The 18706-nt window shown below is 41.5% G+C and overlaps 1 protein-coding gene across 1 annotated transcript in view; it reads right to left on the bottom strand.

The window, feature by feature from the left end:
• NUP205 (nucleoporin 205) overlaps positions 1–12624 on the bottom strand; it is an 82623-nt gene extending 69999 nt beyond the window's left edge. Inside the window, exons 1-4 of the mRNA XM_046669582.1 lie at positions 12509–12624; positions 4218–4360; positions 2785–2956; positions 778–922 (exon numbers count right to left, since the gene is read on the bottom strand). Coding sequence (XP_046525538.1) covers positions 778–922; positions 2785–2956; positions 4218–4360; positions 12509–12536 — 488 coding nt within the window. The 5' untranslated portion in view covers positions 12537–12624. The remainder of the gene's footprint in view (positions 1–777; positions 923–2784; positions 2957–4217; positions 4361–12508) is intronic.
• Positions 12625–18706: the final 6082 nt, after the last annotated feature.

The following is an 18706-nucleotide window of genomic DNA, read 5'->3' as shown; positions in this document are numbered from 1 at the left end:
TTTTTGTTAAAGATTGGCACCTGGGCTAACAACTGTTGCCATTCTTTTTTTATTTTTTTCTGCTTTATCTCCCCAAACCCCCTCTGTACATAGTTGTATGTCTTAGTTGCAGATCCTTCTAGTTGTGGGATGTGGGAGGCCGCCTCAATGTGGCCTGATGAGCGGTGCCATGTCTGTGCCCAGGATCCGAAGCCTGGGCCACCGCAGTGGAACGCACGAACTTAACCACTTGGCCACGGAGCTGGCCCCTCTTTTTATTTTTATTTATTTATTTTTGGTGAGGAAGATTGGCCCTGGGCTAACATCTGTGCCAATCTTCCTCTATTTTGTACGTGGGATGCCACCACAGCAGAACTTAATGAGCGGCATGTAGGCCCACACCCAGGATCCGAATCCACAAACCCCAGGCAGCTGAAGCGGAGAGTGCAAACCTAACCCCTATACCACCAGGCCAGCCCCTGCTGCTCTTTTGACAACAATGTTGCATTACTGGAAACAACGAGGATGAATTATAACCTAGCTCTTTTCATTCTTTCTAGATCATTGGGTTTCAATAAGCTTCTAACCATAACTTGAGTTATTTTATATTTGTAAAAAAATAAAGCAAGTTTAAACTACTGTGTCATTCTTGGCAGAATAAGGGAGTATTTATTACTCAATTTATGTTACATACTTTACTTAAAATTGTACACGTCAATGAGAAATTTTTGTTTTTCTAAAATTATAACTCTTCAAGTAATTTCTAATTAACCCCTGAAATCCTAAGAAGCACCACACCTGAGTTCAAGGGTCCATGTCTTTCCTCGTCTAGACTGTATCAAGGCTTTCAGGGAATTTGCAATGCATCGTTTTCCATCCCAGTATAAAAGAACAGCTACTAATCCTCTAGTGAGGCCAGGAAAATGCGGCTGTTGGTGCTCTCCTAGAGAAGAAAGTTAAGAAATAATTAGTAAATAAACTCATATGTGTTTAGGAAGAGACAAAAATCAGTATACCAATGTTCAATTCAAAGAAATCACAGAATCTCAGGGTTTACAGGGCCCTGAAGGTCCTCTACTTCAAACATCCATCTACTGTTTTAGTCTCTTTCACATGAAATCTTTCAAATATTTGGAAGTTCCTTTCCCTAGAGTCTTCTCTGGAAATGAGATAAGCTTTTCTTATGTTTCAATTTCACTTGCCCTTTTAACTGCTCTCCTTTGAATAAGTTCCACTTTGTCTTTTGTAAAGTAACTCGCCTACAGTTCAGTGTCATTTCCCATGGCTTCTTTCTTCCCTTAGCCCAATCACTCCTGCACTTCACACCCTTCTGTCACCCAAATTCATCTCACTGCCTCACACCTCTATACCAGTGATTTCTCCTTCTGGACGCCCTTTGTCCTCCTGAGTGCACACCTATTGCACTTGACATATGCCTATGTACTCATTTTTTAACACCTGCCTTAAGCCTCATGATCTTCATGAAAACTCTCTACAACATGAGGTCAATTTAATCCACTTCCCTCTGTACCCTCACTAAATCTTGCAACAAACTTGCATTGATGCAGCTAATGGTGTCATAATTATTTGTTTCCATGTCTTTCTCAATTACTAGACCCTGAGCTCCTTTACACTAGCTGAAGTTTTAATCATCTTTATATCCCTGAAGTTTTAACACAGAGCCTGGCCCACAGCACACACGAAACAAATGTTTGCTAAATGAAAGTTCTGAGTTAAACTCAAAACTCAAGCATGTCCAGTTAACGTCTCCATCATAGAACGGGAAAACTACCTTACTCGTTCTCAAAATCACACTTTTTATGTAGCCTTAGGTTAAAAAGGACTTTGGCAGCCACGAGGTATCTTTAGACATATTAGACTTTCTTTCAACTAAAAGGCCCACATGACTTCTCCACATGGCTCTATTATAATTAAAATGAATTATTTATTTTATGGAAATTTCAATCTTTTCTCTATATAGCAGCCAGAGAAATAATTTCAAACTTATTCCAGATTCTGTAACTCTTCAGCTTAAAGCCCAGGCCAACAACTTCCCATTGCAATTAGAATAAAGTCCAAATACTTTTCATGGTCTGCAAGATGGAGTATGATCTGATTCCTGCTCTATCTTCATGTTCCTTCACTCTCCCCCTCACTCCTGATGCTCCAGGCTCAGTGGTCTTTTATCCTTTAGCATGACTTTGTGCTCACCTCAAGCACTCGCTGTCTGATCTGCCTGGAACACTCTTCGCCAACAACTCTGGCTCTGTGTCATCATGCAGGTCTCAGGTTAAATGTCCCAAACCCAGAGAGGCCTTCTCTAAGTGTCCTATTTAGAGTTGCCCCGCATCAGTTCCTACCCTCTATATCCCACTGCTTTGTGTTCTTTTCTTCCTAGAATTCAGCATTATTGAAATTATCTTTTTTTAGACATATTCATTGTCTGAATCACCCCCATGAGAAAGAAACTCCAAAAAAGTAGTGACTATACCTTCTTATTCATTATATGGCAATTAAAGCTTTGTGTGATAAAACTTCTGAGATGCAGCCAGTTATTCTTTCCTAGTAAATTACCATGTAAAAGCCTATCTTAAAACAGTTAAATTACCTTTAACAACTCCAATCACTAAAGCCTTCCTAAACTCAAAGATAAACAAAAGGAAATATTTTGAATATGTTTTTTAAAATAAACTACGTACTTAAAAACCATTTTGCAATCTAAATGATGTAATATTTTAAAGTGCGAGTGAACAATTTTATAATTCTGCACTACCTTACCATAGGTTCAGTTAAATGTCAACCTACCGGCGAGGAGAAGCTCAACAGCTGCCAATTCTCCAATATCAAAAAGGTCACTGAGGATAAAGGCCTCTTTAATGAGCTGTTCGGGAAGAAGCCGGGTCCCCTGCTGACCCTGGATGGCGACTCCTTCTGTACTGGCTTTCTGAACCTTCTCATGTTGTTGAACATTTTTTGGCTACCATGATTAAAAAAAATAAATAAGATCATGTAATGAAAACGGTACATTGGAAACAAGGTCTATTAAATTGTTACCTAAAGAAGTTTATTCATGATAAGGCAGCCCGGTTGACACAACAAAAGAAGTATTTCTTGTCAGATAATCTATAATTAGACCTTTATGAGGTAACATTTTGTATTACATTCAACTTTCTATACTATTACCACCTTCTCAATAACTGCTTCTCCTAAACTCTGAACTACAAAATTTTGAGAAAGCACACAAAATAGCATACTACTTTTCAAGTTCCTAAGGAACTTTTCCAATTATATATTTAATAAATAAAAACAATAAGGGCTTTAAGTAGGAAATAAATGGATATATGAATTGTTGAATTAACGAGTAGGGCTAATAATGATAGTTTATTAATATATTATTGAAAATGTAGTCTTATTTCCAGAGAATAGAATTACTTGATGGATCATAAGATCTTAAAAATTTACACTTTGAAAAAGGCCACAAAGGTCATTTAATCAAACTCCTCTGTTAACAGATGGGAAAACTGATGCCCAGCTAAGTCAGGTGACTTGCCTGTGGGCATACAACTCTAGTGGTAGAGCCAAGACTGGAACTCAGCTCAACTGGCTCCCGGGCTAGGGCTCTTTCTACTAACGATAGAAACAAAAGCTAAAAAAGCAAAAGGCCATTTCTGGTAAGATGAACCCATAAATAATTCTTAGATGGTCTTCTTAGTCTAAAAAATAAAATTGTCAATTAGCAAGGAAAGGTGTTTCCAAATATGAATCCCATTCACTAAAGAACTCTATTCCTGGTTAAAAAGGATCTCAAGATGTAGTGATTAATGATATGCAAGAATTAATTATTTCAGCTAACACAACTTGCATGACACTATGAAGAGTTAAAATGTTGAAATGTACCTGGAAATTAATAAAATAATCAATCTTACTGAGTTTAGATGTATTAACTATAGGTCAGAAATTTCAAGGAGCTCATTTTTCTGGAATATACTGAACTTTCTAAATCATATTCAAATATTATTAAGATATCTCCTAGCTAAAGATAAATATAATAGTAACCTCCATGGAGAACAAAAAGAAGATAATAACTGCTCCTAGGAAAAACCACATTTTTAGAAAAAACTTGAATCAATGAACTAGGACAACTAACATACTTCATTTACATACATTAAGAATTTACTTGCTCCTTCAATCTTTAAAAAAGAAAGCAAAGCCAAGAAGCAAAAAAGAAAATTTCCTACTGGGTTTTTGAACAATGAGATGAAGTCAGGTTTGTGTTTCTTCAAAATCATATCAAGAAGATGGACAGCTTCAGGTTGTCTTCTCCAAAGAGCATTGCCCACTGTTTGCCAGATGTCTTTGTAAGGACCCCAGAGACTAGCAGCTTAAAGAAAAAATAAGTAAAACTAGTATCAAATAAAACATATATTTGGAAAATAATATAAGGTTACTGTCTATACATTTTACCCATGCTCACAACTACTTTTAAATGTACAAAGTTATACATACAAAGCAAACATACATACAAACCAAACATTAAAAGTGTACTTACTAGAATTCTCAAGCAACAATATAAACATCATTTTATCTAACTTAATACAACATAAAGTAAATCCTGACTTTAAATTGGAACATCAGCTGAACCTGATATTTTGCCCCTTTATTAGCTATAAGACACGGAAATAACCTTTTTAAATTTCAATTTCCTTATGTATAAAATAGTCACATCATCTGCCTCACAGGGTTAAATGGATCAAATGAGATAAACTAGATAAAACGCACAATACAGTGCCTGGCATATTGTAGGCACTCAAATATAAGTGCCTTTCTGTTCCTCCCTAGAATGCAAATGAAAAGCAAGGGTAAAAAAGCGGGGGGGGGGGGATCAGATTTCATGTAAAACTTAGCAGCTGAAAAATAAGTATTTTATTTTGGCTGGGACACTAGCTATTACAAAACAGCATAGACATAAGGAATACTTCTGTAAATTCATATGAAAAGGATCCCATTTTGACTTGTAAAGGTAATAATAATAAGGAATACTGAGTTGTGCTATGTGCTACTGAGCACAGTTCTAAGGTCTTTACACGTGTTATTTCATTTCAAACACTATGAGGTCAGCAGTATGTCTTCCTCCATTTTATAGATAGGAAAATGAAGCAGAGAGGTCAAGAAACTCACCACGGTCACACTGGATAAATAGGTTGTGAACTGAGGCAGCAGCATCAGAATGCGCCCTAGTCACTAAGCATTAGTGCCTCCATACATAATATTTGGAAAGGGAAAACGTCTGAGAAGATGATTTAGGTATTTCAGACATATCTGGTAAACATTCTGGTAAGTGAAGAAATTAAGATTACATCTAGACATATTTAGGCAAATTCATCTAAACTCATCCAAATTCACTTCTCTAAAAATATTTAAGCTCCATTAATGAACAGTAAAATACCATAAGGGAAAAGAGAAACAATCCTGGTCTTTAAAAACTTACAATCAGGTTTGGGAGACAAAGTATACATAAATGAAATATTTCAATGACAACACAAAAAAGGAATATGATTGTTGCCACAAAAGATATAAGAATTTCAAGAGAGTAAAATGATGGTCAAGGATTTCTAAGGGATGGCTGTACTTGGGTAGCAATCTGAAAGACGAAGAAAATCCAACCAACAACCAAGGGAAAGTGTGAGCAAAGGCTCAAAGATAGGTCTGAAAGACAGAGAATTCAAAGAGCAGCACTGAGATTACAGAGGTCAGAGCGGTGGCTTTCGAACCTTTTTGACTATAACTCATGGTAAGAAACATTCCATATCTACCCAGTGCACACACACATGCAAAAGTGAAACAAAAGTTTAATATGAAATACTAATGAATATTCATTTATTAGAAAAATGCACTCTGATATTTTGTCTTCTGTTTCCTTTTATTGATGGGGGACCCATTGAGTTTATTTTAGACCCACTGTTTGAAAAACACTACCCTGAAGCCCAAGATTTCTGTTTGCAAACAATCAGACATGGTACTCATATGTGTTTATAAAGACTATGAAAAGGAAACAAGTCAAAACCAACCAGTTATTAAACAGAAACTTGGAAGTAACTATAGCCTACACTTTAAAGGGTGGTTGTAAATGGTTAACTACTATCTGAGGAAATACAAATCCAAATAAAGCTACCAGGACAGTAAGAATGACAGGAAAGAGAGCTGTAACCTAATGAAATGCATTACAATCTTATGAACAATGTTGTCAGAAGAAAGCAATGTACTGCAAAAAAAATTTTTTATGGGGGATATGCAGGGAGGGGACAGACTAAACCAGTCAAGCTAGATCATTAATTCATCTGACAAATATTTACTAAGGGCCTTCTATGTATCAGGGACTACAGACTGAGCAAGACAGACAGGATCCCAGGCCTCATGGAACTTACAGATTGACAAAAGAGACAGACATTGAATGCAGACTTCAAAAACAATTACCAGTATAATATAAGGTATGATGGAGAAGTGCAGGGTGCGAGAACAAATAAAAGGAAGAATCTAACCTAATCTGAAGGGCAGGGCAGGAAGCGATGTGTTAGGTCTTTGGCGTGGGGATATGGAGGAATGGGAATCAGCACGTCTAGACCTTACAGAGAAAGAGATCGTCCAGCTCCCTGCTTTGCTTCCCCTGCTTTGGTCCCATACTTGCCAATCCTCTGATTAAAAAATACAGTTTGGGGCCGGCCCCCTAGCCGAGTGGTTAAGTTCGCGCGCTCTGCTGTGGCAGCCCAGGGTTTCGCCAGTTCGGATCCTGGGCGCGGACATGGCGCCACTCATCCGGCCATATTGAGGCAGCATCCCACATCCCACAGCTAGAAGGACCTGCAACTAAGAATATACAACCATGTACCAGGGGGGATTTGGGGAAGATAAAGCAGCGAAGAAAAAAAAAAAAAAAGATTGGCAACAGTTGTTAGCTCAGACACCAATCTTTAAAAAAAAAAAAAAAACCAATAGGGGGCCGCCTCCACGGCCAAGTGGTTAAGTTCGCGAGCTCCGCTGCGGCAGCCCAGGGTTCGGATCCTGGGCGCGGACATGGCACCGCTTGTCAGGCCACATTGAGGTGGCGTCCCACATCCCACAACTAGAAGGACCTGCAACTAAGATATACAACTGTGGGGGGGTTTGGGGAGATAAAGCAGAAAAAAAAATACAGTTTGTCATATAAGCTTCTAGAGTAAAGAATGTGCTGACTAACCAATAAGATTACCCATGCAGATATACTTCCTATTAAAGATCAATAAATTGGGGGCCGGCCTGGTGGCTCAGTGGTTAAGTGCACATGTTCCGCTTCGGCAGCCTGGGGTTCGCTGGTTGGGATCCCAGGTGCGGACATGGCACCACTTGGCAAGCCATGCTGTGGCAGGCGTCCCGTGTATAAAGTAGAGGAAGATGGGCATGGATGTTAGCTCAGGGCCAGTCTTCCTCAGCAAAAAGAGGAGGATTGGCGGCAGATGTTAGCTTAGGGCTAATCTTCCTCAAAAAAAAAAAAAGATCAATAAATTGGCTTACTGGTTATATATCTGTCTTAGATCCTGAGTTTGGAGAAAAATCAATTACTGGGATGTAATCTACTCTGGCTACACTAACAAATATCAGAGTTCAAATCTGTCAAAATGAGGACCCAACCCTGGATCCTGGTGCCCACCTGTGAGGTGCTAGTTGGATGCTGACTAGCTGACTTCCCTAGAGATTATTTTGTTGGCCTTCTCTAACTGCAAAGGATAGAGCAGGTTTGAGCCTTGGATTCCAGTCCAAGATGGAATTTTTCCTATTAGTAAGTGGAAAAATTTCAAGTAGTAGATGACAAAACACAATTGGTATTGTGGGACAATGGTGTGGTTCATGGACTAACTAGAACAGGAAGTGTCAGGAACCAAGGATGGTAGGTAGGTAAGCCACTCATGAGGTGGTGAAATGTAAGTAGGATAAGGCAGCCAAATAGAAAGGAAAGGCCTGTCAGTAGAGAAGGGTCAGAATTGGTAATTTATTTGCACAGGGTATAATGGAAAGACATCAAAAATGACTCCTAGGCAAATATGAAACTTGCCTTACCACAGGTATTTCAAAAATCTAACAAAAAGCTGACAGAAGTCAATTCTCTGCCTTTAAAAGTAACACCAAGGCTGGCCCCGTGGCCGAGTGGTTACATTCACGCGCTCTGCTCAGGGTTTAGCCAGTTCGGATCCTGGGCGCCGACATGGCACCACTCATCAAGCCATGCTGAGGCGGCGTCCCACATACCACAACTAGAAGGACCCACAGCTAAAAATATACAACTATGTACCAGGGGACTTTGGGGAGAAAAAAGAAAAATAAAATCTTTAAAAGTAACACAATATACAATAGAACCTCTGAAGAACAAATACATTTCTTTGTACTATACATACTTAGCATAACAAGCTCAGGGAGTTTTAGAGAAAAACTTTATTTTCCCTCCTTTATGGGAGGCATCCAATAACAAGTCAAAAATCTCCACACAAAAAACCCACGTATGCTGGCCTCCTTAGTCTCTCATTAACATCAACACATCACAGAAGGTAACTGCAACAAAGATTTATTGTCAGTCTGTCTTTGATTACAAATGAAAGGAGGCTAAAAATTTTTCCAAATTACTAAAGATGTATTTTTAACAACAGTATTCTGTATATTTGAGAAATACATTTATTTTCCTTAATGTTTAGGGACACCTCCAGCAAATCACATTTATTGACTCATGCATCATGTACTAGGTGCTGGTAAGCTTATAGTGTAGTGAGGAAACACACGGATCACACAGTTATACATTAGCATAAAATCCAATTTGGTAAGTGCTATGAAGGAGAAGGTACCCAAGGCAAGAGATCACATATTAGAGGAATCTGACCTAGCCAAGGACATAAGAGAAGGGAAGGATTCCCTTCCCGGAAGTGATGATTAGGCTGAAATCTGAAGGATAAAGTGAGACTTAACTGAGGGGTGGGAGGTAAGGACAGGCATTCCAGGAAGAGAGGATAGCACATGGGTTCCCACAGCAAGAGGGAACAGTGCATTCTCAAAGAACAGAGAAGAAGGCTAAGAGAGCTAGAGTACAGAAAAGGGTTTGGCAAGGGAGGAGACTGCAACACCAAGCGGGGCTTCCTAGCCCTTGTTAACAATTTGGGTCTTTATCCTAAAAGATCAAGCTAGATAAAAATTAAAAAATGTCTGCTGGACTTCGTGAAATAGAAGAGCATGTTAACCTTACTGAAAGCTGTTTAGGAGGATGCGAAGAGACTAGAGTGGGTGGAGGAAGTGGAGGAATGGAAATGGATTCAGTGTATGCTGATGAATCTTTTGAACAGTTTGTGAAGAGGAGCAAGAGGACAGAGTGAGACATGAGATGAAGATAAAGAGGGGAGGTTAGCAGAAGAAAAGCAGCAAGAAAGAGATGTGAATATACGAGAGAGAAGGGGTTATAGGGAGAAGGGCATAAAGGGTGGGATTTACCTTAGATAGGAAGCCACAGGGAAAGTGATTCAAAAGGGACAGATATAGTTTCTAGATCTGAAGGTGAAAAGAGAGCTCATGTCCATTTGCATCTATTTTCTCTGTGACTAGGAGACTGAGGGGTCAGTTGGAGGATAAAGATTTGAGGAGCGTGGAAAAGGTATGAAATAGTCAGTGATGTGAACAGGACAATAGTGACCAGAGTGCCACAGAGGGACTGTCAGGTAGTGTTAATGGCGGCTTACTAACAAGCCTGTATGTCTACTCAGCCGGGATGAGACAGGTCACGTCACTAGTAAGTCACCCAGCTGAAACTCAAGCGCAGGCCTTAGAACTCTGCAACTTCTATTTTTGCCCCATTCTACAACTCTAAGACGTTTAATTTTTTTGAATTGTGGTAAAAAACACATAAGATAGAATCTGCCATCTTAAGCATTTTTAAGAGTGTAGTTCAGCAGTGTCAAGTGCATTCACATTGTTGTACAACAGATCTCCAGAACTTTTTCATCTAGCAAAAGTGAAACTCTGTACCCATTAGACGACAATTCTAACTCCCTGCAGCCCCTGGCAACCAGCATTCTGGTTATGAGTTTGACAACTTTCTATATCTCCTATAAGTGGAATCACAGTGTTCGTCTTTTTGCCACAGGCTTACTTCACGTAGCAGAATGTCCTCAAGGTTCATCTGTCTTGTAGCATGTGACAGTATTTCCTTTTTAAGGCTGAATAAGATTCCATTGTATGTACAATACTACATTTTGTTTATCCATTCATCCTTGTACAGACACTTGGGCTGCTTCCCTAAAATGTTTAATTTAAAAAAAAAAAAAATTCTCCTGACTCTTAGCTTTTAAAAACGTTTCCTTTCTATGTTACCAATTAAACACTCTTGCCACAAGGCCTTATTATATAATGTATACCCTTGCAGCTGCTGGCAACTCCTTTTCCTTTTCCCTTCAATGATTTATGTTGAATGATGGTAACTGGGATGAGTATGTACTAAAGAAATGTATATAACCACACTTACAACATGCAACCCTGGGCCTGGGCCAGTGGCAGGGTGGTTAAGGCTCTGCTCACTCAGCTTCCACAGCCCAGGTTCATGGGTTCGGGTCCCGGGCACAGACCTACTCCACTCACCAGCCGCGCTTGTCCCATATACAAAAAATAATAGAGGAGAATTGGCAGGGATGTTAGCTCAGGGCTAATCTTCCTCATGCAAAAAAAAACGAGGAGGGTTGGCAATGGATGTTAGCTCAGGGCAAATCTTCTCCCAGAGAAAAACAAAACAAAACATGTAACCCTCGCTTTTAAGTTTCCTTCTGAGTGGGAGGGCAGGACAGCAATATTAAGGAAGTAACTTCATTACTAACATTCAGATATATGAAAATTTGATGTAATAAAATGAATTACGTTGTGCTTAAGCAGTAGCATGTAGTAGTTTAAGCACCTAAGACTGGCTTAGAATCATTAGCTGTATAACCTTGGGGAACTTACTTACCTACCCTAAGTTTCTATTTCCAAATCTGAAAAATGAGGTATTTAATAGCAGCTACCTCATAGGTGTATAAAGGAGATTAAATGAGATAATGGAAGTAAAACACTTAGTCCAATGCCTGGCACACAGCAGGTATTCAATAAACATAATGCATTATTATAAAAGAATTTATCGTAGTGTTTCTAAAATGGTTTGATTTGCAAAACTCAGATTTAGATAACTTTTCATGAATATCAGTCCTGTGGAAAGTATAACAAGCCAAAACCAAAAAAAAAAGAGACTGTATAATTAGAGACAGAAAGAAAAGGAGTCCGGGAAAGACTCCTCTTTTTTTTTTTTATTAAAGATTGGCGCCTTAGCTAACAACTGTTGCCAATCTTTTTTTTTTTTTTTTTTCCTGCTTTTCCTCCTCAAATCCCCTCAGTACATAGTAGTGTATCTTAGTTGTGGGTCCCTCTAGTTGTGGCACGTGGGATGCCGCCTCAGCGTGGGCTGACGAGCGGTGCCATGTCGGTGCCCAGGATCCGAACTGGCCCGCAGGCCGCTGAAGCGGAGCGCGGGAACTCAACCACTCAGCCAAGGGCCAGGCCCGGGGAAAGACTCCTCTTGAATGACATTCTCTACAAGTATTTACCATATAGATATACTCTTAATTGGCCCATGAAGCTATATGCGTCTCAATCCAGGCAGTGACATTCTGAGCTGGAAATTATTCGCTTTCAGGATCGCTCCGCCCCATGCAGGGCTTTCCGCATCCTTGCTCCGCCCACTAGGCGCCAGCAGCCGAACGCAGGAATTGTGACAATCAAAACGCACCCAACTCTTCAAACGCCCCTGGGGGGCAGTACCGACTCAGATTGAGAACCCGAAAAGGATCCACCCCAAATCTTCCAAGTTCCTTTACTACCTTCTAGATTCTACCCCGCCGCGAAGATCTACTGCTCCGAAGGTCCAGGAGCATCCAGGGATGGGCCACACCCGCAGAGCTCGGAGTCATCTGCTGTACCCATGGCACCTCCTTCCCGGCCACCTTCCAGACTGCGGGCTTCATAATCCTCGCTTCCTGCAGGACCCTCTAACCTCCACGAGGGGCCCCGGTGCCCTACTTTGAGGTGCGAGTTTTCAGCCTGCACTCGTGACTGAAAATACCTGGGGTCCTCCGGACTCATTGCCGGAACCTTGCATGCCCAGGCGAAATCTAGGCCACAGACACCCCACGGGATATGGGGGGGGGGGGGGGGGGGGGGGGAGGGACCAGGCTCAGCCCTGGGCTGCAAGAGACTGCAGGCTGGGTTCCGGTAGACCAAGCCGCCTTGCCCGGACCCTCAAACCCAACTCGAGGGCTAGAGCCGCAGCGCCGACGCGCGCCATTCAAACTGGGGAGGGGCAGAGTCTAGGCCCAGAGCTAAGGAAAAGCAGGCATCAAACACAAGTGGGGGCCTGGACTCCGAGCAACCTGACAGCCCGGGTCTCTCACTGAAGATCGTCGCTGGGTCCCAGTTTCCCTTTTGCCCTGGCCGCACTTACCCGAATTTACCGCCAACAGCGTCGCCATCTTGAAGGCGCACTAACGGAGTCCTCCCGCCTCACAGAGGCCCAGAAAATGATGAGGCTGCCCGAGGCGACGCCTGAACAGAAAGGTAGCATGCTGGCCCCTGCGAACGGCACGCTCGGCCGACTCCGCCGTACAAAGCCTCGAAAATCTGCTGTGGGTCACAGACGTCAATTTTCTCCGGGATTATTCCCATTCTAATAAGGCGAGGACAACCAGTTGGGAGACGCGAGGTCCTCGATTTGACGTTAATTGTGCAGTGCATCCTGGGACTTGTAGTTTCTTTCTAACGATGACTGAAGTTGGTTAGGTGGAAAAGATATTTTGAGACTAGTTATTGAAATGATGCCCATTTATGATATTATAAAAGCCGTAAATTCAAATCATTATCTCCATTTCAAGTTAAATCTTCCTTGCATTACTCCTTTACTTTGGGGAGTGGAGTGGGGTAAAAGATGTCTGCACCGCAGTCATTTGATGGGTTACAAACTAAGTTTTCATAACATTTAAATATACCAAGTGTTTTGCGTCAACATAGTTACATAGAGTGAAACAAATCATAACTTTTTATTATGAAATTTCCAAATGTATGCAAAATTAGAATAATTCCTGTCCCCCACCTCCAACATGGAAGATTATTTTGAAGCAATTTCCAGAATTATAAATAAACACCAAATATTTTTCTACCTAAGTACCGCCCAAATAGCTGGATCTACTTTTTTCACTCGCTAAATTTGGGTTTGCTAAATTTCATACTAAAACATAAGGAGTCATTACCATTTACTATTATATGTCAGGTATTTATTAAGAATTTTACGTTATCTCATTTAATCCCTGAAACAATCCTATTAGGAAGATTATAGCTATTATAGCTATATAATTATATATGTATAATATATAATTATAGCTACTTATCTCAGAGGTGGTCAATGTGCCTTACAGTCTCACTTTATCAACTCCAACATTCCACTGAGGTTAGGAGGAAATAGAGCCAGCTTATATTCCCATTTCATTTTTGGACATCAGAATTAAAAAATGTAGACAAAATCCCAGGGTACGTTTTTAAGAAAATCAGGCATATTCCTTCTTTTGAACAAAAAATATTGAGTGACACAATGTACATCAGGTGAAACACAAAAGTCACTGATTTTTTTTGAAAGTCATTGTTATATAGAGACAAATGCCAGAGTACAATGAAAGTGTTTTTAAGGAGTGAAAGGGAAGAGAGAATTATTTTTCCCCAAGTTTGGCATGAAAGTGAGAAGAATATTGAGCAGAAACTTGGCAGGAAGTGGCATTCAAAGAAGATTTTCTTTCTCAGCACTATTACAAGCCTTTCCCACACACACTCTTTAAGCCCAAACATTTCCCTCTCCATAGATCACTTCGCTTTCTATGAAGGAACTCTTTGACTTCCTGCAACTCCCCTCACCCATCATCACACTTACAAGCATTCTCTCACAGGTTTCCTCAATCCATAGCAATCAGGATATTGGCATCATAACTCCTATAAAACTATTCTCAGTATGGTTACCAGTGATCAATTGTCAAATCTGATAAGCATTTTTCTGAATTTCTTCGAAATTCTTCTTTCCCTTGACTTGTGGGGCACCACCCCTCCTGGTTTTCCTCCAGTCTTTCTAGTTCTTCTTTTTAAGTTTCCTACCTGGACTTTTCTTCCTCTTCTCATCGCTAAATGTAGCTCCTCCCTGTCAGTCATTCCCAGCCTCTGTTCTTTTTACTCTGTTCGCTTCTGGGAAATCTATGGCTTCTTACTACCACGTGTTTGCTGATGGATTCTATATTTGTATCTCCAGTGTGGTCCTCTCTCCTGGGCTTTAGATTTGTATATCCAACTTGTCTACCCCCCATCTCTATAGATTGTCACACAGGCATCTCAAAATCAATCAAGTAATACAAAACTTAAATGAGCATTTTCCTCTTAAAACTCTGCCACCTGTATCCACTCAGTTGCCAAAGTCAGAAACCTGGGAGTCATTCTATATTCCTCCTTCAATTGCCAAATCCTATTCATTCTACCTCATAAATATTTCTGGAACCATTTTTCTCTTCTTTCCTCCCTATGTCATTGTTCTCTCAGGTCTCATCTTCTTATACTTGATATGTTGCCATTGGCTTCTCACCAGTCTTCCTGATTTCCATCTCAGCCCCCTTTCAGGGACTCTCAAAGTGATTTTCAAATACACAAATCAGATCAAATGCTGGCCCTGATCAAAATTTCTCACTGACCTATTCCCTAAAGGTACTATTTGAAGACTTCTTAGGAAGGCACGCATGCCACTTCCTGATCTGGTTCGGCCTCCTTCTTCAACCTCCTTACCCTCACTCTTGCTCAGGCGCCCTTTACTATTCTGAACTATTTATTATTCTCCAAGTACAGCATGCTTTCGTTTTGGGGGGGAGGAAGATCAGCCCTGAGCTAAGATCTGTTACCAATCTTCCTCTTTTCTTGCTTAAGGAAGATTGTCTCTGAGCTAACATCTGTGCCTACCTTCCTCTATTTTGTACATTGGATGCCGCCACAGCATGGCTTGACAAGTGGTCTGTAGGCCCTCGCCTGGGATCCAAACCTGCAAACCCCAGACCACCGGAACAGAGCATGTAAACTTAACCACAATGCCACTAAGCCGGCCCCACAACATGCTTTCTTGTACCACATATTGATGCCTTTGCACCTGCTGCTCTACCTGCCTGGAATGCCCTTCCTTCCTTTCCCCATCCCTCTGTGGGCCACCCACGAAGTTAACCTCCCAAACATGACCTGTCTTCCAAGTCTCACGGCCTGTGTTAATGCTGCCTCCATGATGCTATCCTTGACTCCCCTCAACCGATTTAGGGGTTTCTTTCCCCACATCCCTATCACACTGTAACCCATCTCTATTATAGCCCTGTGTTCTGTGACATTGTCTCCCCACTAAAACTGTTAGCTTCTTTGTGGTAGATTGTCATTAAAAAGCCCCGAAGGAATCACACGTCCCTGAATTCAAGCCATTGGATAACCATCTGCCACCCTGAATCTGGGTGGACCTTATGACTTGCTTGGGCCAAAAAAATGCAGCAGAAGTGACACTGAGTGAGTTCCAAGCCTAGGATTTGGCCTCGCTGCATCCTCTCTTGCTCTTTTGCTGCCTTTAGACACCAGGTAAGGAAACTTGGGCTAGCCTCCTTGAGGACGAGAGACCACGGCAGAAGCCTAACCAGACTCCAGCTGTTCAGCTCCCCCAGCTGAGATGCCAGACGTGAGTAAGGCCATCTCTGATCCTCCAGTCTGCAAATGGGTGAGTCTGGCCCAGATGACAGAATTGTGGCTCTTGTTTTTAGCCATAGTTTTGTGGGTTTATGTCCAAAACACAACTGGTCTACTCCTGTAGAGCAACAGCTGTGTCTTTTATATTTGTATTCCCTGCTCCTGCCACATCTCGGGCTTGCAGTTACAATTCAGAAAAAAAACAATTGGCAGTGCTTGGTGCTTCCATGATCTACTGGAAGAGAGAGAGGTCACGTATAACTGTGGTGAAGAGCACAGACCCTAGAGCCAGGTTTCCTCGGTTCTGTCACTTATTAGCTGTGAAATCCTCCTCAGTGGCCCAGTTTTCTCCTTTCTAAATGGGGAGAATGATATTAGTACCTACATCATAGAGTTGTTAAGAGGCTTATTTGTAAAGTTCTTAGAGTGTGGCTGACACACAGTGCTATATGAATATTTGTTAAATAAAAATAAACTATTTCTAAGTCAAAGTAAGTGTTAAATGGAGGTATAGTTGATTACTTAGGACAAGTTCAGCCAAGTTGTTCAGTGCACTGCAAATGTGGAGGCACCCAGCAATGAAACACTGTGTGATTTATCTGGGGTAAGGGGTAGGACTGTGCCCTAGTCTAGTTGATCTATTATTTGTAACTTTCTTCATTGTCCCAATTAATTTTTAACTGTCTACACAAAGTTCTAAGGACAGTTAATTCTCATTTGGAGCCTAGAAAATGAAAATTACATGAAGAAAGTGGCACTTGAGGGGTCGGCCCCATGGCCGATTGGTTAAGTGTGTGTGCTCTGCTTCAGCAGCCCAGGGTTTCACTGGTTCGGATCCTGGGCGAGGACATGGCACCGCTCATCAGGCCACGCTGAGGCGGCATCCCACGTGCCACAACTAGAAGGACCCACAACTAAAAACATACAACTATGTACCAGGGAACTTTGGGAAGAAAAAGGAAAAATAAAAAAAAAAATCTTAAAAAAAAAAGAAATTGGCACTCAAATGGACAGATGACAGGAATTTACATGGTCATGAAAGTGTATGGAGCCAGGGAGTGGGGGAACGGATCAGTGAAAAATTGATGATGTGCCAGGTTTTGGATTTACAGACTTGCAACAACTCCCCTGGACAAGGCTTAGAATTTAGATGAGTGTCACGTTCTGTGATTTTCCACATCCTGCCCAGTGGAGGACCCCAGGCATAACAGGTTCGCCATGATGTGTTGACCCCAGTCAGTGGCCAGCTGTGGGTTTGCAGTTGCAGAACCACTGGCCTTGGAATACTGGTACTCTCTGGTGGAGTAGTAAACAAATTTGCTCTGGATTTTCCCCCAGAGACCCACAACCACAATGCAGCAAGTGGGTCCAATGGAAGATCTCCCCTTCATAGTCGGATTATTCCAACAGCCTCCTAACTGGTCTTCATGTCTCCAGTCTCACTCATTTCCAGTTCATCCTCTGCACTGTAACCAGAGGGATCACTTAGTCCTCTCCTGAAAACCCTTCAAGTTCTTGTCACTGCCCTGAGGGGAAGTCCATACTTCTTAGAATGGCTTACAAGGCTCCTCATGATGTGGCTCCTTCAGGCCTCTTAAATTTAATCTCACACGTAGATTCTTCTTTAGTAACTACTGCAGCAACTTAGATACACATTCTTAGACCCTCCAGCTCCACAAGACCCTTTACCAGAGCAGCCCCCTTCTTCATGGGGTATTCCCTCTGGCTACTGTGTCACATCTTCCTTCCCTCTGACTCTTTGTTGCACTCTCTTCCCTTTCTAGAATATCTTTAGCCCCTTCATCTGGTTACTCCTCTCAGGAATCACCTTCCCCTACACCACTCTTACCTAAGGTGGGATTGTGTGCCCTCCTGTGTGCTCCTATAATGCGTTAGAATTTTCTACCACTTTGTCTGTCTGTCTGTCCTTCTGGACTGAAAGCTCCACATAGAAGAGCAGAGGTATCCAATGAATGTTTGTTGAATGAATAAGGGTGAGGAAAGGTCAAGCTGCTGTCTTCCACCCATTGCCAGACTATGTTGTGGGCTCCTTGAAGATGGCTTCATAAACCACCGCCTCTCTTGCAAGTGCCTGAAAACTCCAGGCTAAGAAGGCTGGGTACGTCCTTTCCTGATGCATGGACCACCAATCCAGACCTAAAGGGGATAGGGTACTCCATACTTCATTTTATGAAAAACACCAGGCCTCCAGCTATGGAATTAGCTGGTTGAACCCCTTGAGAGGGTTTCCTATAGGTACGGAAACTTTGGCCATGACAGACAGTGTCTGCCACAATGGTACATGACACAACAGGAAAACGCGTAGGAGTAGAGTAGTGTGGAAGTACTGGTGGCAAAGTCAATTGATCTGGTCAAAAAGATTCTGGATTGTACTCTGAGAATTAGCACGAACACTTGGCTCCAGCCTTGGGCAGGGAGTGTTTGAAGGAGAGGGGCGAGTTACTGAGGAAAGCAGAATTCTGCCTGCGTGTGATGAAAGAGCCGAGCATTCATCCTATCAGAAGAGCACTCAGAGTGAAACTATGTACGAGGAACAAGAAAGCATTAATTGAAATAAACTACTGCACTGTTCAGGACACGATGTAAACTCAGAAACAAAGAACAATAGGAAATATTCCCAAATGCAAACAAATGCAAAAGAAAGAAAGGAAAGAAAGAGTCCAGATTAACATGAAGCTGTTCCATGTATCATTTCTTTAAGCTTCTATTTAGCTTAGGGCCATTCTTCAGGGATGTGCATTTTATATCTTCTCTTCCCACATCACGGAAGAATTGAGATTTCAGGAAAAGACTGATAAACAATGTAAAGTAAAGCACGCTGGTGGAGTTGAGGCAAGACTTTTGATACAGGTTGCTCTAAATCTAATTTCTATTTTGCCAGTGA

Source organism: Equus quagga, chromosome 8 (assembly GCF_021613505.1).
Source record: "Equus quagga isolate Etosha38 chromosome 8, UCLA_HA_Equagga_1.0, whole genome shotgun sequence".
Lineage (NCBI taxonomy): Eukaryota > Metazoa > Chordata > Mammalia > Perissodactyla > Equidae > Equus > Equus quagga.
Note: the sequence above shows the minus strand (reverse complement) of the source record. Positions and strands in the feature narration are given on the sequence as shown.